The sequence below is a fragment of the Pipistrellus hanaki genome (assembly GCF_964339955.1).
Source record: "Pipistrellus hanaki genome assembly, chromosome: 1".
In the NCBI taxonomy this organism is placed as follows: Eukaryota; Metazoa; Chordata; class Mammalia; order Chiroptera; family Vespertilionidae; genus Pipistrellus; species Pipistrellus hanaki.
This window is the reverse complement of record NC_140503.1, coordinates 157,747,029-157,766,981: the sequence shown is the minus strand read 5'-3', so window position 1 is coordinate 157,766,981 and position 19,953 is coordinate 157,747,029. Positions and strand designations below refer to the sequence as shown.

At 39.8% G+C, this 19,953-nt stretch overlaps 1 protein-coding gene across 2 annotated transcripts in view; it reads right to left on the bottom strand.

The window, feature by feature from the left end:
* The window catches only part of SPARCL1 (SPARC like 1), a 55,882-nt gene extending 36,192 nt beyond the window's left edge, over nt 1–19,690 (bottom strand). Inside the window, exon 1 of one of the 2 annotated variants that reach the window (XM_084881990.1) lies at nt 19,465–19,690. In XM_084881990.1, the coding sequence (XP_084738116.1) occupies nt 19,465–19,561 (97 nt within the window). In that variant the 5' untranslated portion in view covers nt 19,562–19,690. Of the gene's footprint in view, nt 1–10,698; nt 11,226–19,464 lie in introns of those variants that run through there. The other variant, XM_084881991.1, reaches the window with a different exon arrangement.
* Between the last annotated feature and the right edge of the window lie 263 nt (nt 19,691–19,953).

Genomic DNA, 19,953 nt, shown 5'->3' with positions numbered 1-19,953 from the left:
GGAAGCAGTCAAAATGTGGAGACAAAGAAACAGGTCACAAATGAAAGAAGTGAAGGAAAGCAAATCACTGGATATAGAGTTCAAAACCAGTTACAATGTTACTCAAGAATCTTCTAGAAACCTCTGAAGAACTTAGTGAGACCTTCAAGGATCTTAGTGAGAATGCAAAAAAAAAAAAAAAAAAAAAAAAAAAAAGTAAAAGGACCAGTCAGAAATTAAGCATACACTGACTAAAATTAAAAAAAAAAAAATATATATATATATATAGAGGGATTCAACAGTAGACTAGAGAATCCAGAAAATCAAATCAACAATTTGAAATATGAGGAAGCAAAAACACCCAACTGGAAAAGCAAAAAGAATCTAGAAATATGAAGATATTGTAAGGAGCCCATGGGACAACTTCAAGTATACCAACATCCGAATTATGGGGGTGCCAGAAGAAGAGATAAAACAAGATATTGAATTCCTATTTGAAAAATAATGACTGAAAACTTCCCCTACCTGGTGAAAGAAATAAACTTACAAGTCCAGGAAGCACAGAGAAGTCCAAACAAGAGAAATCCAAAGAGGACCACACCAAGACACATCATAATTAAAATGCCACGGGCAAAAGATAAAGAGAGAATATTAAAAGCAGCAAGAGAAAACCTACCTACAAGGGAGTACCCATATGACTGTCAGCTGATTTCTCAACAGAAAGTAATGCAGGCCAGGAGGGAGTGTCAAGAATTATTCAAAGTGATAGATAGCAAGAACCTACAACCAAGAATACTCTACCCAACAAAGCTGTCATGTCAAATTGAAGGTCCTATAAAGAGCTTCACAGACAAGAAAAAGCTAAAGCAGTTCATCACCACTAAACCAGTATTACATGAAATGCTGAAGGCTATTCTTTAAGAAGAGGAAGAAGAAGAAAAAGGTAAAGATAAAAATTATGAACAACAAAGTGACAACAAATACGTAACTATCAACAAGTGAATCTAAAAATCAAGTGGATAAAAAATCTGATGAACAGAATAAACTGGTGAATATAATAGAATTAGGGGCATAGAAAGTGAGTGGACTGACAATTCTCGGGGGCGGGGGGAGGAGGGGTGTGGGGGTAAGGGAAGAGATTGGACAAAAATCGTACACCTATGGACGAGGACAGTGAGGGGTGGGTAAGGTCATGGGATGGAGTGGGAACTAGGTGGAGGGGAGCTATGGGGGAAAAAAGGGAACATCTGTAATATTCTGAACAATAAAGATTTATTTAAAAAAATGATTCCAATGTGCTAAGAGTGTGTGAAGATCTGACCACACACATCTTAAAAGCAGTCACAGATTTTCACTGATCCCTAATCAAGATTCAATTTTTCTAACTTTTATAGATCTCAGGCCACCTACCTACTGGGTTCCTATAATTTTATATGAATGATTAGGTAACTCAAATTGAATCAAGTATTTAAAAATGCTTTGCTTTCAAAGCTATTTGAGGGTCACTCTCAATGGTAGATTCTTATCCCTCTTTATTTACTTTTATTAACAGTACAGGCATAGCACTTTTATTAAACCTAGAATAAACTTCATCCTATGAAAACAACAACAACAATAAAATAAAACATCTACCACTTCTCACTGTACTCATAAATAATGTATTAGTTGACTGAATGCTCCTTCTAAAGATTTTGCCCATTTTTTTTGTGTGTGTGTGGGGGGGGATAAGCTACAACTTTGGGTTTCATTCAATAGATTACAATGCTTACATAGTGGTGATAGAGATTTGATTAGAATGCAGTAAGTAACTTTATTGCTTCAGCAATTATAGACTTATGCTATGTCCTTATAAAATATGTTTCCATAAATGACTATTTTGGTAACTGCCTCCATTTTTCTGAATTCAGTGTTAGAGATTTTGGGAGACACCTCTCCCAGCAGCACTGCATTTCTTCATTATCCTCAAGCAAGCAGATTGGCTGAGAGGGTGGCTCAGAACATTGAAGATGTCAGAAACAGCTTATAGGAGGCTTAAATTACTCACTACCTTTTTTTTTTTTTTTTTTTTTTTTTTGTCTAACACTACATTCCAACTTCAATAAGAGAAGTTATCTGACTGAATAAAAAATGGTGTACAGAGAGTGGTTCAGAATTTGTTTTGCCCATCAAATAAATCCTTAAAAAATCCTCAGAAAAATCCTGCATTAGATATGAAAACATTTTTCCTTCTTACGGGAGTTGGGGTAGTAATAGATCATGACCATTGTTTCCAAGCCAAGCAATCCAAGGTCACGGCAACCTTTCTGTCTAGTTGCTTCAGAGGGAAAAATAGAACACCGGCACATCCTCTGCTTGAAACCTCTTTATTTTGCTTCCTTTTACATCAAAAGGATTGGCTCTCACCATGGGAGAGGTTGTAATTGGATTTCACCATGACAGGAGGTTGTAATTAGATTTCTCAGCAGGCCTACAAGTTCTTTCCCTGGAAAAAATAAGGAAAAGGGCCTGGATATTTTTCCTGTAGCTGGAGAGGTGGCCCAGGCAAGCCTGCAGAGATTGGCCTGAAAGGCACAGGCAGAAAGGCTATGCGTGTGTCCAGCACCTCCAAGACGGAGTGCATGGCCCTTCAGGTGGGGGTAGGAAAGCAATGCATGTAAGAGCAAATATTCCTTAGACATTGCTTTTGGTAGGGAACATAGGACATTTCTGTGAATGAAACCCTCTGATTACTGATGTCTTAAAATTTCTATCTCCCAGAGAAAGGGAGGGCACTTAAAGTTTGGAACACCCTTGTACAGTAGTTCTCAACCTTTCTAATGCTGCGACCCTTTAATACAGTTCCTCATGTTGTGGTGACCCCCAACCATAAAATTATTCTCGTTGCTACTTCATAACTGTAATTTTGCTACTGTTAATGAATCGTAATGTAAATATCTGTGTTTTCTGATGGTCTTAGGCTCTATAACAGAGGTTCTCAACCTACAGGTTAAGAACCTCTAGCAGGGCCGAAACGAAAATAATTTTATGGTTGGGGGCCACCACATCATGAGGAACTGTATTTAAAGGGTCGCAGCATTAGAAAGGTTGAGAACCACTGCCCTAGCACTGTGGTCGGCAAACTGTGGCTCGTGAGCCACATGCGGCTCTTTGGCCCCTTGAGTGTGGCTCTTCCACAAAATACCATGGCTTGGGCGAGTCTATTTTGAAGAAGTTGTGTTAGAAAAAGTTTAAGTTTAAAAAATTTGGCTCTCAATAGAAATTTCAATCTTTGTACTGTTGATATTTGGCTCTGTTGACTAATGAGTTTGACAACCACTAGAATAGGGGCCTATTCACAAGGAACAACAACAGCCTGTAATGATTGGAATCGAGAGTCTAGGCCAGTGGTCGGCAAACTCATTAGTCAACAGAGCAGCAAACCGTGGCCACTGCCTAGAACATCACTCTCCACCTAGAGTTAGAATTGAATTTGCACACAAAAACCCAGAATAGGCTTTGGGTAATCTGGTTCATTTTGAGTTCTTATTTGTCATTGGTTCCATTTTAGTTTCTATAATAGTTTCTAGAAGTTTAAATTAGAATAAGATTAGTTCAGAGTAGATTTTTGTATTTGATTTTTAGTCAGTTTCTGTAGCTTTTAAAGAACATTAACATAATTAATTTAGAACATTCTTTTAAATTTACATTTAATATGGTAAATGTTATTTTTGAAGTTCCTGGTGTTATCTTGCCACTTAAATCTGCTTACCCTAACCATTTGTCTCCACTGAGCACTTCTTATCTCACTATACCTCTCCTCTCTTTTTACCTTCCTTCTCTTTCCTTTTCTCTCAAGCATTTAACAAACAGTCTGACCACTGAGCTTGAGTGGCCATCTATGCCTCCAAAGGGAGGAACAGGCTTGGGGACTATTGTTTTCCCTCTCTGTATTGGTCATATCAATGACTCCAGGACATTTCAGTGCTGGGGGTTATCTCTAAGTCCTTCTATAATTGAATTTTCTTCATTTTGCCTGAGTTCCTCTCCAGTCATTGGCTTCTTGGTTGGCAACCTCAGTCAACCTTACAAGTCCTCCTCCTTTCCTTCAGGACCAAGGAAGCTTGCTTCTGCATGTTTGGTTTTCAAGGCAGATGGGTAGTACTTGATTGTTCACCCTCTCTGGTCTCAAGGTGAAAAACATACCGCACACCCTAGAAGAAGGAGAGGTTTCCCCCATTATGTTATTTTTCTTCTTACTATTGGCATATCACCTCCTGGAGTATGTACATTCACACTTCCAAATAAAGACAGGTATCTTCTGTTGAATTCGTTCATATCAGAGGAAGCCTGTATAGGCTTCTATTTTTAGTAATTATTATAACTATGAAAAAATTTCCTTTCAGGGAAATGTAGTAAACAGAATGATTATTGTAAGTGCTTCATAGTCAGACTCAGACCCTTCTCCTTCACCCTATCTTTATCTGATAGCCAAAGCCTTTGGTATTAGAGAGAAAATCCTTTAGTCTTATTTTGGCTAACATATACCTGCTATTATCTGATCTGGAGTTAACACTGATGCTTTAGGGCTTTTAGAATATTAATGAGTCTCTTGGGAGAGCTCTACAGCTTGGGGTTAAAGTCATCTGAAGGATTAAAAAAGATGCTCTATTTCGAGTTCTCGGTTGAGTCACCACTGTCTGACATCAAGATGTCCAGCCCTGTGTGTGTATATAATATACTCAAAGGATAGACTTTTCTGGAGCTCTGACCTTCATTCTTCATAACTGAACTTTTCACCATGTGGGTCTGAGCTAGTGTTAAACATGGATCATACCTATAAGAATTTTAACTCTAACCAGAATTCAACAAAAATGTTAAAGATACACATGAAATCAAGGAGAGGATAAACACCTATAGTACTCAGGTAAGAGGACATTATGGGGAGTTGCTTGGGATCTGCATTTCTCATTGCACTGCCCTTTGTGCAGAGGAGCTGACCTTCTCCTGTTTGTTCCTGGAATAGGCCAGGACCCCTCCTGCTGCAGGGTCTTTGTACGAAGTGTTTGCCCTCTCGGAATCCTCCTGCCAGCATCCACTCACCCCAACTACCACCATCCAACATCCACACACATCCACACCACAGAGTTAACCTTATTTAACCTTTGGATCAAGGAAAGTCACCACTGACCTTGAGCAGAGGTCAGGCTCTTCATATACTTTCTTTTCTTTTCTTTCTTTTTTTTTCTTAAATATATATTATTGATTTCTTACAGAGAGGAAGGGAGAGGGACAGAGAGCCAGAAACGTCAATGAGAGAGAAACATCGACCAGCTGCCTCTTGCACACCCCCTACTGGGGATGTGCCCGCAACCAATGTACATGCCCTTGAACCGGAATCGAACCTGGGACCTTTCAGTCCACAGACCGACCCTCTACCACTGAGCCAAACCAGTTTCAGCTCTTCATATACTTTCTTAAAACAAAAGTGCGTTGCCTTCTTAGCACTTACTTCAGTGTATAATTATATACAATGCACATTAAAAATAATTGAAAAATTTCACCCCCTAAAATCATGCTATAAAAAAGAGGGATTTGTTTTATATTCCAGTAATTCCGAGGTCTCTCGTATTAAAGGCTGTTTTCTCAATTACTTCATTTTGAACAACAAAGTACCATTTCATGAAAACAGCCTAAGATGATCTCTAAAATCCTCATTTTTGTTCGTAAGACTGTCACCATGACAATAAAAAAAGAGATAAAGATATTAAAAGCAGATTAGTAATTATTCTTGAGGTATGACTTCATTGCAAATGTTGAAACTGAACAATTTTAGAAAGCCACACTTTACAGACTACGGTGGATTCAAATAAGCCCTTTTAAAGAGCACTGGTAAAAGCAGCAGAGTAAGCAATTACATGTAGAGATCCTCACCAGAGAATGAGAATTCCTGCTTGCAGATCCAATGTGCAGCATCAGCAGCTTTTTAAGACATATTCTATAAACAACATTCAGAGGATTGATGACACCCTTGCATGAAACAAGTACAGAGTGGATCCAGTGAACAAGGCACTGATTTAGAGATGCATATAGAAAGCTTTAACGAAATTATTTCATGAAATACGAGAATGTTAATTAGAATGAGAAGAATTTTTTAACTCTTTATAAATGTAAAAAACCCCACCACATTTATTTTTTTTCTCTTTGGGAATTCAGTGGCGCACACTTATACAATAACTAGAGGCCCAGTGCTTGAAATTTGTGCACGCCCTCAGCTAAGCCTGCACCCTCCAATCCAGGACAAGAGATGTCCGACTGCCAGTTTAGGTGGGATTAGGTTTAAACTGGCAGTCGAACATCCCTCTTGCAATCTAGGACCTCCGGCTCCTAACTGCTCACTTGCCTGACTACCTGATCACCCCTAACTGCCTCTGCCTGCCTGCCTGCCTGATTGCCCCTAACCACTCTCCCCTACTGGCCTAATCACCCATAACTACTCTCCCCTGCCAGTCTGATTGCCCCTAACTGCCTCTGCCAGGGCCACACCACCTTGGCTTTGTCCAGAAGAATGTCCGGAAGATGTCTGGTCTATCCAATCTAGTTAGCATATTATTCATTTGTTAGCATAAATGCTTATCAGGCCTTCATTTATTACTGGGAGATTCCAACTTGGAAAAAAGCCATTCCTATTAGAGTTAGACCTTATGATGAAAAATATTAAAAGAACTACTACACTCTGAGCAGTTAAAGTCATTATTTCAGTTAATCCTACAGTCTTAAGAATTTCCTGTTATCTCCATTTAATAATTAGAGGGAACTGAAGCTTGTCAAGCTTAGCAGCCAACCATTACCACTGGTCAGATTCTGTAATAAGAGCCTTACACACTATCTCATTCAATTCCCAAAATAATTGTATGACTATTGTTATCATCTCTATTTTACATATTAGAAAATGGAGGCAAAGAGTGGATATGATAAATAAACTAGAAAGTATGAGTGAAAGGATTCGAGCCCAGGCTGCCTGCTCCAGAATCCCCCTAGATAACCACCATACTATTACACATTGTGAAGTTGGGAGGAGGCAGAGGGAACTGGGAAAATGGATTTATTCCGGGTGTGAAGTATGTGCTATGAAGTGGGGTCGTTTTTCTTTTTCTTTCATTGCCTTCCCAGTTGTTTTTCCCTTGCACTCCACAGTTAACTGGTCACTGTTTTACTAGTTTCCTTGTTCAGTTTCTTAACATCTATTCATTGAATCTTTAAAGGAAACATTTAACTACTGCAATTGGTATACATAACATGGTTGCATAATAGGAAGAAAACAAGCCAGGACTAGAGACTGCATTTCTAAAGAAGGATTTTAAAGCAGGCAAAGAGTTATTTCACAGAGTGGTCAGGAAACTCGAGTCTCTCCATACCCTTTCATTGCTATGACGACAGGCTGCTCCTGCTACATGTAGCCAGAAAAAGCAGCTGACATTTCAATGATAGGAACATAGGGGAGAGGTTTACAAAAACAAAAACCAAACCCTCTGGTTTGAATTTCAGTTAGAGAGGAAAACTACCCCCGAGAGCAAGTCAAAACCCCTATTCTTGCCTTTAGAAAAGATAAGAAAGGAGAAATGCTGGGGGCCCTCTCCCCTGTCCAAGTGGGCCAATAAAAGAGAATTAACTGCAAAGCAGCATTTCTTCTCACTCTCCCTAATGGCAATCCGAAACAGAAAACTCTCTTTGGTTTCATTTGACTTGGCCATTAAGAATCAACTAATTGATGAAGCATAAAGACTCACAGTTATACATGCTTCATGTTGAGGCCCCAGGGGAATACAGTAGTGTCAGATTCCCCCCCCCATTTCTTTGGGTAAAAAAATATAATTCATTTAAAGAATGTTTCTTTCTTGATCCCCAGTATTTCTACCAGAAAAATCATTACAAGTGCACAACCAAACACTGTGTGTTTAGTACTCTGCCAGGAGCTATATTTGGCATTAAAAAACACAAAACACTCATTTAATTCCTACACCAACGCAAGTTGTGGGTTGTGTTATCACTATCAGCTTCATAAAAGGGCAGCCTGTGTCTTGGAGGTGTGATGTGACTGCCAAGCTCACATCACAACCTGTAAGAGGCAGAGTCAGGATTCAAATTCAAGAGTGTTCGACTCTGAACCCATGCTCTGTCCACGCTGCTGTGCTGACTCTGAGGCAGAGGCTGGGCACTGACATTTTATTACACAGCAAAGCTTGTCCGTATAAGGAAGAAACCCTGAGGGAAAACCTGGTGCAAATTCCCTTTCCACAGAGTTCCAATCAGGACATGTAGGTAGGCTAGTGCTTTAATAAGAGTTATGATCAATTGATTACTTCATATGTACCAGGAGTAGCTGTTTTCTTCACTAAATTATTATAACATGTTTCTGAGGTGGCAGCTAATGTTATGATCCCCATTTCCACAAATGAGGGAACTGAGGTGCAAAGCATCTTTTGCCCAGAGCCCAGTAAAGCCCAGATGTAAGCCAGGTCGTATGCTCCCAGAATCCATGATCTAATCCACTTTATTATACCACCTACCTACATTCACTCTATTCTCCAAAATTCTGTCTACCTTAAAAAAAAAAATATATATATATATATATATATATATATATATATTTCAGAGAGGAAGGGAGAGGGAAAGAAAGATAGGAACACCCATGGATGGTGAGAGGGAATCATTGATTGGCTGCCTCCTGCATGCCCCCCTACTGGGGATCGATCCCATAACCTGGGCCTGTGCCCTTGACTAGAATCAAACCCAGAACCCTTCCATCTGCAGGCAGATGCTCTATCTACTGAGCCAGACCGGCTAGGACTGTCTACCTTTTGATACCCAGGACACAAACCAGGCTAGCCCCAGGTGGACCACCTTTGCAGACTCAGCTTTTGGGGGAAGATGCCTTGTGGGCCCTGCATGAATGAGACTCTGACCTAGCTAGGCACTCCTTGGGCAGCCAGGTCTACGGGGGACATTCTCCTGGATTCATGGGGCCCCCTTCTCCTTCGCCAAGTGTTGTTGCAGAATGATACGTGAGGTTAAAGGGCACCTGAAGTTTTTTTTTAACAACATTTTTTATGTTCTTGGTGAAAAAAGATTCCCAACATGTTCTGAACATTGTGCTAACCTTCACTAAAACAGCAGTGTTTGCACAGTCTTACAAATCAACTGAATAAAAATAGCACCCAGTCAAGAGGAAAAGAAAATGAATAATGTTTTTTGGAGTCATTCAGATACATCGCTATTGATTTTATTTTTGTCATCGCTATTTATTATTTTTACTTAGTTGATAAGTGAAACTGCTCATGAGAAACTATAGGAGATTATATCCCAAAGGACCTGGAAAGGAAATCCAATACTCTAATTGCTAAATGGCTGTATAGACATTTCCTGAAAGAAAAAAGGCAAGATTTATTAATAACATGTTCATATTCTTCTCCAAAATGTGGAAAGCAGCATTCTTTGATTGGATGATAAGTTAGATGAAACCCATGGCTTTGCTTTGCTAGATCTTGTTGAATGAAGAGAAATATGTACTTAAATCTTTTCCAAGATGGGTGTCTTTTTTCTTTTTTAATAGTCCGAGTTAACAATGTTTCATAACCATCAAGATTTAGCTGTAAACTGAAAAAGCTGGTATCCATGAGAAAGGGGCAATTAAAAAAAAAAAAAAAAAAAAAAAAAGCAAAAAAAAAGTCTGCTGCATTGGACCGAGGGAACATTTCTGTTCAGTGTACTCCGGCCCTGGGCCAGAGGAGAGCTCAGCTACAATGCCAAGGTGACATATTTAATCTCTTTGCAGATTAAAGGCCGTAGGAGAGAGATACTCTTTCTGCAGTCCCTCTTGGTTATACTATCAGCAGTATCGATCGGCAGCTGAAAGCGTGGCTTTCTCCTGCAGGGTGACCTCTAATACCGGGAGGAATGAATGAGCATGACTTGCATTTTAATTTTTATTTTAGAAGATAGAGCCAGAAATGATAGTACCTTACAATATAAGAGTTATCATAATCTCTTTAGCTCTTTAAGTCCCCTCCCTCTTTCCCCCCTTCTTAAATAAGACATCATTGGGAATTAGAGAAATTTCATGTTATGTGTGTAAACATCTTAAAAATGAGAGAAGGAGACAAGAGACAATTTGTCATAAAACTATAAGAGTGAATCAGGAAAGGAAAAGTAGTCACAAAAATAATCAAGCGTGAATACAGTATTAGGGATTTTTCTACCTTTTGGAAAAGCATAATGTTCCATTTCTGCATTGCTGTTAAGTACAGACTGGGGCAATGGTGGTGATGAGTAACTTCATATGGAAAATGCACAAATTGCTTTGATTTGAAAGCTTTTAAAAAGACTTTCATTATGATTTATTTAGTATAATTAGTGCAGTATTTCTACAAAACACAGCTTAGGGTTCAGACTTAAACAAGATCTGAATTCAATTCTAGCTGACAATAGTTCTACATTTGTATTCTTGCTCTATACTAAAACCATCATTTATTAGTACTTGCTATTTAATCTTGGAGAAGAAAAGGAAACATGAATACAAGAGTTAAAATTCCCTGTTAAGTAGCTTTTCTCTAAATCAAACTAAAGTTTATAAAATAAATGAATGGCTTTGTATTAGGCAGAAATCTTAGATATCTTCATCAGATCATGCAAATTAATTAAGCACATGCAATTAGAGGATACAGTAAACTTATTAAAATTTACCTTCAGGTAGGAGGCTGGACTCAGAGCCTTGGCAGAAAATGGAACTTGAATCCCCTCTTTGCACACAGCCTGGGAATAAAAGTTTGACAAATTCCCAATACTCTTTAAATCTCTTCCCTCATTAGCTTTGCTTCTCCACAGAAACACATCTGAGACTACTGGAGTTGAAATTCTGCTGCTCTGTCAACTAGTCAGGGTGTGAGGTGACAGACCAGCTAGGAGGGTGGCACCAGGCGGGCGGGTGTATTTCAGACTGTCATCGTTTTTGTTGCAGATTCCTGCAGTTCTCTGGCAGGCTGGCCTCTCGCGAGGGAGCGATGAGCTTTATGAGCAGCAGTGCAAACCAACGGGGAGGGAGTTAACAGTCTTCCCCTCAAGCTCTTGTTCTCAGAAGCTCATAACTTGGCCAGAATATAAGCGCTTGGCTCTTTATGCATTTTCTTCCCCCTCCAAACAACTCTAAAAGGTTTTATAAGCAGGATCCCCTTTTAGGGGATTTTTATTTTAAGACTTTGAAAAGAAACTCCATGCTGTTTTTTTCCTTCCTAAAGGAAACTAAGGGTGGGGGTTAAGGAAGGAGAGAAGAATTGTAGCAGATGCATTTCCACATTGCTTAATTGGAAATTACTCTCAGGAAAGCAGTCTGAATTTTAATAATAGCAGGGTACTTGAGATACTTTAACCTTTCTGTAAATGACCTTCAGAAATTTACATATGTATAGAGCACTACTCCTTCATCTTACAGATGGCTTGTATGCTGATCCACAAATGTTGCAAATCAAACTATTCTTCTCCAACACAGCTCCCTACGGAACCCCTTCTATAATGATTGATTTATAAGAAGGATTTTTCCCATAAATAGTCATGCAATTATTTTTGGTTTGATGTTCTTGTTATTTATATATGAGCCTGATCTCTACTGCTACTTCTACTTTTATTGCACATTTATAATGCTCTATACACTGGGCTAACATTTTTGTTGTTGTTGTTAATTCTCAACAGAGGATATTCCCCATTGATTTTTAGTGAGAGTGGAATGAAAGGGGAGAGACAGAGGGAAACATTGATGTGAGAGACACATCGATTGGTTATCTCATGTACTCACCCAACCAGGGCCAGGGATGGAGCCAGCAATTGAGGTACAATATGTGCCCTTGAATGAAATTAAGCCCGGGACCCTTTGGTCATGGGCCGACACTCTAGCCACTGAGCCAAACTAACTAGGGCTGGGCTAATATATATTTTTTAGATACATATTTTTATTGATTTCAGAGAGGAAGTGAGAGGGAGAGAGAAATAGAAACATCAATGATGAGAGGAAATCATTGATTGGCTGCCTCCTGCATGCCCTCTACTGGGGAGTGAGCCCTAAGTCCTCAACCAAAATCGAACCTGGGACCCTTCAGTCTGCAGGCCACAGCTCTATCCACTGAACCAAATCAGCTGGGGCTGCTGACATTTTTTTAAAATGCATATGGCAGTTGGTCCTCACAATCTATATGAGGTGAGTATTAGTATGTTCCCACTTGAGGGAAGTGTGTATAGTGGTAAATAAAGTATGCACGCTTTGAGGCCATGCATCCTGGGTTTGCATGCTGGCTTAACAACTTCCTAACTGTATGACCTCAGACATGGTATATAACATTTCTAAGCTTCAACAACCATATCTATAGCTTGGGGCTGTGTTCGGTTATGCAACCTCCAGGCTATAATACCTCCTGAGTGAGCTATGAGCTCCTTGAGGGTAGAAATGTGCCCCCTCTCTGTTCTCCATGTGCTTTGCATACTGTAAGTGCTTCATCAACATGGGGTGAATGGTTGCAATGTCATTTAATTTATATTTCCTGCATTTATGCCAAAGTCAGGCCAAAAGCAAACCGACAACAAAAATAAATAAAAATCCCACCTCTAGTTCTAGGTAAATCTGCCTCCAACAATTGCCTCTGAGCACAGTGCATTACAAACCTTTGCCCTGTTTAGTTTTCAGAGCACCACCAGAGAAAGGTAACGAGAATTATCTCTCTTTTGCAGTTGGGGAAATTTGGGAGCAGAGGAAACTGGGCAATTTGCCCAGGAACTGAAAACAAGTCATGGCGCAGCTGGGAAGAGTCTCACGTCTGTAGATTCAGGATGACTTGTTTCAAGCTGCCTTTCCAGGCACAGGATGAAATGACGCGATGTCCTTCTGCCTCAGACAATGGGATGTTTTTCCTCAGCCAAGGTCTGGGGTGTGGACATTCTCTAAGTCTCCTTAGGGAACAGATCAAAGGGGTAGGCTGTGTTTGACTTTGTTTCTCGGCCTCTGTGCACATCTGGGTCTGAGAAGTGTGGGAGACACAGACACCATTTCTCCAACACTCCTGAGGGTCACAGGAGTGTTGGGACTATTGCAGGGTATGCAGGACAAGTATTTCTCAAGATTTTTACCTGGTTTAGCTAAAGGAAATGTTTTCTTGGACCCACAATATCAACTCCTTATTCTAATACCATTCCCCTCTTATTTGAGGTAGTTCTGTGAGATTTATTTTAGGTGATTTATTTTAGGCCAATGAGAATATAGAGAAAGTTTTAGCTAGAGGGCAATGGAAAAAAAAGATTTAACTGACAATATTTTTTCTAATACAAAAATTGGCATTTTATGTTTCTATGAAGTGATCGAAATGAAATTTCTTATAGAAATTTATGTTAACATAAAAAAGAATTTGATTAGAACAAACTGGATTTATCTTTTAATGTTAATATATACCTAGAGGGTTCATTTGTAGGAAGCAAAGCTTGAGAATTTCAACTCTGTTTTACCAAATGTTTTCTCTAGATCTTATTAACCTACAACACGATGAAAATGATCCACTGTATTTCTTTTTTTTTCACTGTATTGTTTATAAATAGAAAATAGAATATTTTTAAAAACCCTAACCCCCTCACCCCCCAGGATATCTTTTTCATCACCAATAGAGACAGAAAAGGAGGGAGAAAGAGGGAGAGAGAGAGAGACATAGATGAGAGAGAACCATTGATCAGAACCAAATCCACAACCTTTTTGTGTATGGGACAATGCTCCAACCAACTGAGCCACCTGGCCAGGGCAAAGCTAGTTTGAAACAATAAAAGGACCTTGAATCTACAATGTCTTTTAAGTATGATTTTATTTTGGGAATGTTCATGGGCAAATATCCAAACTCTTATTGTTTCTTGCAGCTGTCCTTTATAAAATACAGCTCATGACGCTGAGGACAATAAACCTACAACAATACTCACTTAACAAATAAAGTTGTAGCTCAGATTTAAAAATTTATCCAGTGTCTAAATGGTGATGGGAGAACTTAGACTAATAAAGAACTTGTTACATGGCTGCATATGAATTGACCTATATAACATCAGTATTGGGAAGAAGGGTTTAATGAAAGTCAACATCAAAGCTTATACATTTTTTAACCTTCTAATGCCATGAATCCCTTTGAGAGTTTGTTGAAAGCTGTGGGTAAGCCCCTACAGCCCAACTGTGAACCTCTGCATTCACGGGTTTCATGAAGTTAAGATCTTCTGATTCAAGTGAAGGACTAGAGAACTCAAAAATCAGTCCTCAAGCATCAAATGAGGCTTTTTGTTATACATAGCACAAGTTTCTGGGTGACATAGAGAAATATTATTCCTGTCTGTTAAGGGTGTAGGTGACAAGGCGTATATTCCTTGTCAGAAGGAGGCATGGCTTCCTGGGAGTAGTGGAAAGCCCCAGGAGGTAGTGAGTATAGAGGAAGGAAAGTTGCATTGAAATAGTGTTGATAATTATCTTGGCCAGGAACCGGCATGCAGGACCCTCCTCACTTACACCATGTATTAGTTTTGTAAGGATACCATAACAAAATATAGCACAGTGGGTGGCTAACAAAACAGAAATTATTTTCTCACAGTTCTAGAGGCCAGAAGTCCAAGATAAAGATCCTAGCTGAGTTGGTTTCTCCCAAGAGTTCTTTCTCTGCTTTCAGATGGCTGTCTTCTCACATGGCCTTTTCTCTGTGCTCATGCATCCCTGGTGTCTCTTCCTCTTCTTATAAGAACACAAGTCCTATTAGAGTAGAGCTCCAATTTATGACCTAATTTAATCTCAATTAACTCTTTAAAGGCTCTATCTCAAAGTTCAGTCACACTGGGGGTTAAGGCTTCAACATATAGGATTTTGGGATAGTGGTGGGGGACACACAATTCAGTTCATAAACCTATAGGAAGGACCCTTCTCCTCGCTTACACCATGGGCTAGTTTGCTAGGGCTACTATAACAAAATACCACTCACTGGTAACTTAGATGACAGACATTTATTTCTCGCAGTTCTGTAGGTTAGAAGTTCAACATTAAGATGTAGGCAGGTTTGGTTTCTTCTGAGGCCTCTCTCCTTGGTTTGTAGATGACTCTCTTCTCCATGTTTTCACATGGTCTTTATTCTGTGTGTGCCTGTAGCCTAAGCTCTTCTAAGGGCATCAGTCATATCTGTTGACTTAATTTAAAGGTCACATCTCCAAACATAGTCAAATTCTGAGATACTGGGATTAGGAGTTTAAGATATGAATTTTGGGGAAACACAATTCAGTCCATAACAGGAATCATTCTTCCTTTCCCTTGAAGAATAACACATGTTTGTAGCCATAATAAATTTTGGAAGTCTGACAGCCTTTATTTCATTCTGTATCCCTTCCTGCTGGTATAACATTCTGAAGAAACATGTGGGTCTCCTGTGCACTCTATAGGGGTCCAAGCCATCAGAAAAGGGGGTTCTCTACAGCTCTTTCTAGATAAATCCATTTGTATTCCTGGCTTCTGTTGAGAAGGTTGCCTGGATCCATGAGTCACATTCATAAGCCTCGGTAGCAGAAGGTTGTCCAGCTATACCCTTGATGTTCTTCCCAGAGCATTTTTTAAAATTTTAATTTAATTTTATTTTATTTTCTATCTGAAGGCTGAGAATTTTCAAAATTATTAAGTTCTGGTTCATTTTTGTTCAGTAGCTTCTTCCTCCACTTCCCTCTTCCCTCTCAGATCTACACTAATAAAAGAAAAACATGCAAATTGACCATACCTCTACTACACCCATCAGCCAATCAGAGTGAGTATGCGAATTAACCCAACAAAGATGGCAGCAGCCACGTAGCTGGAGACTTGGGTTGCTCCCAGCAATGGAGGAAGTCAAGCTTCCTGCCCGCCTTGGCTGGCCCTAGCCTCCACTCAGGCTACAAAGTTTCAATTATAGAAGATAAATTAATCTCAGATACCTGTTTCCAGCCAGCCCTGGCCTCTGCTCAAGGCTACAAAGTTTCAATTATAGAAGATAAATAAATCCCAGATACTTTCTTCAGTGGGCCCTGGCCTCCGCTCAAGGAGGCGCTGAAAAAAGAAAAGAAAAGAAAAAAGAAAAAAAGGAGGGGCTGGGAGCTATCAGCCCCTCACCCAGGCCAGCCAGGCACCCCAGAGGGGACCCCCACCCTGAAGAGGTGTGGCCAGCTTAAAAATAGCCCTCAGCCCTTCACCCAGGTTGGCCATGCCCCCCCAACGGGGGACCCTCACCCCATGGGGGCATGGCTGGCCTGAAAACCACCAAAGGCTCCTCACCCAGGCCACCCCACAGCCCAAGGGAACCCCCACCCTGATCCAGGACACCCTTCAGAGCAAACCAGCCAGCCCCCATCAGGCCTCTATACTAATCTATACTAATAAAAGGATAATATGCTAATTAGACTGGGAGGTCTTCCAGGAGACCTTCCGGACATTCTTCTGGACAAGCCATGGTGGTGGGGCTGAGGTAGAGGCACTTAGAGGCCAAGAGGGAAGGGAAGTTGTGGGTGATCAGGCCAGGATGGGATGGCAGTTGTGAATGATCAAGCTGGTGGTGGGCAGAGCCATTGAGGGTAAGCAAACCAACAGGGGGGCCAGTTGGGGGCGAGCAGGATATCAGTGGAGGTGATCAGGGCAGTGTGGGGGGGCGTTTGGGTGAGCAGGCCAGCGGAGGGGCAGTTGGGGGTGAGCACACTGGCATGGGGGGCGTTGGTGGTGATCAGGCTGGCGAAGGGGTAGTTAGGGGTGAGCAGGCCGGCAGGCAGAGTGGTTAGGGGCAATCAGGCAGGCAGGCAGGCAGGTGAGCGGTTAGGAGCCAGCAGTCCCAGATTGTGAGAGGATGTCCAACTGCCAGTTTAGGCCCGATCCCTGTAAACCGGCAGTAGGAAATTCTTTGAGGGGTCCTAGATTGGAGAGGGTGCAGGACAAGCTGAAGGACCACACCCCTGTGCACAAATTTTGTGCACCGGCCTCTAGTTTTACTATAAACAGCCAGGGGAAACAGGCTCTGCCTCCCATACTTTGGAAATCTCCTTAGCTCAACATTCAGGTTCATCACTTACAAGTTTTGCTTTTTACCCAACAGTAGAAAATAATTAAGAAAAGTTCCTGCTAATTTATAACAAGAATTGCCTTTTCTCTAGTGTCCAGGAGCATGCCCATCATTTCCTCTGAGACCTCACCAGAATTACCTTTAACATTTATATTTCTATCAACTTTTTGTTCATGACAAAAAAGAAGAGTTCTCTATGGTTCTCAATTCTTTCTAGGCTCTTATCAGAATCTCCTTTAACGTACACCTTTCTAACAACAATCTCTTTAAGGAAATCTAGACTTTTTTCATCATATGCCTCAAAATTCTTCCAACTACTATCCATTATCTAATTCCAAAGCCACTTCCACTTTTTTGGGAATTCGGTATAGCAGTGCCATTTATCAGTACAAAAACTTCTGTTGGTTCTAACAGTTGCCAGAACAAATAACCAGAAGTTGAGTGGCTTAAAACAATAGGAATTTATTTTCTCAAAGTGCTAGGGGATAGGAATCTGAAGTCAGTAGGCACAGGCTCCTTAAGAATGCTTTAAGGAATAACCCTTCCTTACCTCTTCCTGGCTTCTGGTGGCTTCCAAAGATCTCCAGCATTTCTTGGTTTGTAGCTGTATCATTCTAATCTCTACCTTTGTCCTCACATGGCTTTCTTCCCCCATGTGTCACCCCTGAATCTCTCTGTCCTATTTTCCTAGAAGGACACCAGTAATTTGGATCTATGCCCCATCCTCGTCCAGTTTGACTTTATCTTAATTACATCTGCAAAGACCCTATTTCCAAATAAGGTTTCATTCACAGGTACCAGGGATTTGAAACTTGAACATACCTTTCTGAGGGGGGCCCATTTCAACCCACTACAAGGTTAAGTTGAAGATTTGACTCTAAACTTCTAGTTGACCAAAGGAATGAGATAAATATGATTAGTGGTAGAATTCATAAGGTAAAAAAATTCAGAAAAAACATGCAAGACACTAGGTAAAACAGCAAATGGTACTCTTACAGCATCCTTGCAATATCATGTTTCTTTTAGATGTTTCCTACAGCATCCCTTGGTGGATAGGTAATGGAAAAGGGCTGAAGTGCAATTAAGTAAAGATATTTTGTGAGAGAATGACAAATGATCTGTGATATTTGTTCTTCAATATTGTCTTAAGCAAATCTCAAAAATATTAACAAAAAAACACACAACAATATACCACACAAAAAACAACAACAATAAACCCAAAAAAGTAACTATTTGTAGTAATTCTGTTCTTTAGTTTATGGGTTCAGTTTGAACCTAGTTGTCCCAGCTAAAAACAAGTTTTATATATATATATATATATATATATATATATATATATATATATATATTTATATAGTTATATAGTTATATATAATTATATAGTTATATATAACTATATAGTTATATATATAACTATATAGTTATATTTATAACTATATAGTTATATATATAAAAGTTATATATATAAAAGTTATATATATAAAAGTTATATATATATATATATATATATATATATATATATATATATATATGGTATATCCAGTTATATATAGTTATATCCAGTGCTTTAATTCATAATTGATCAATTCTAAATTGAAGGACATTAGGAGTTGAAGTTCAATGTCTGCCATTTTCTTGTACCTTCAATCTTTTGTGCTTACCTCCCTTTCAGGTACCAAATTAACAAAGTATCAATATATTCAGCAGGCCTAATAGGATCGTGCTAATTACTGTTGCCATTGAATACTGCCAGAAATAAATTCTACTTCCTGGCAATCTAAATTATACCCATCAAACCCTTGGAAGACAGAACCCATGCTCAAAATCCTTCTTTTTCTCTGGAAAATGTATAGTAGAGAATTGAGGATTCAGAGAGCCTTTCCCAGCTCTGAGACTTTCTAACTGTGTGACCTTAGGCAAATACCTAACCTCTCTGTGAGTCCATGTCATATCTGTCAAGTGAGGATGATACTAATACCTACTTCATGGTGTCATTTTGAGGAAAAATGGTGATATCTGCATAGTGCTTTGTCCAACCATGACTGAATTAGGGTTTAATAAATAATAATAATAATAATAATAATAATAATAATGAAGGCTACCAATATAAAAGCCGAATGTTGCTGGAGATTGTCATGGAGCCTTCTGTAATAGACATTAGAACGCCTCCTCTTTTCACATATACTCAGAGGGATGATGACTTTCATGCAAGGAGATGAAACACATCCTTTTAGTCAAGCTCTGTAAACACAGCAGCTGCTAGCATCAATCCCTGGAGTCCTATGTCCCTGTCTTTTCTCAGACAGAACCCTCATTGAGTTTGGGAAAACAGGGGTGGGCTACACACCAGCAATGGGAACTGTGTAGCTGCTCTCTTGTCTGACCTTACCTTGGGAGAGACTTTGAGCCCAATCCGTCAAATGGCCCGGTGTGCTGATTTCTTGTCCAAGTGAGCTGCAGCTGGACCTCTTCATATTTCTGTGCATTTGACCTGCAGGATGTGCCTCGTTTACTAAGACTGGAGTTTATATTCAGGCCTTCTCCCGGGTGAGGTCACTTTTGCAGTTGCTAGCCAAAAGCTGCCCCACTCCAAATCTGTCTGATGTTTTCTTGGCTCCAGTGTTAAGTTCCCAGAGCAAGATGTTTTAGACTAAGAAGGACTGTTTGTGTGATGAAGCAATCCTACTCTGGAGATTTGTTCCAGTGATTGTGCTTTCTTCTAGGTTTTCAGCAACAGCACTTGTATTTTTGTAAATATTTCAGTTGTGGAAAAGCCCTGAGTGTGTTATAGAGATTTCGTGTCAGCTGGATGTACATGTGAGAGCTGGTGATACTATGCTGAAGCTCTAGCTGTAGCAAATGGTAGGAGAACCAGGCA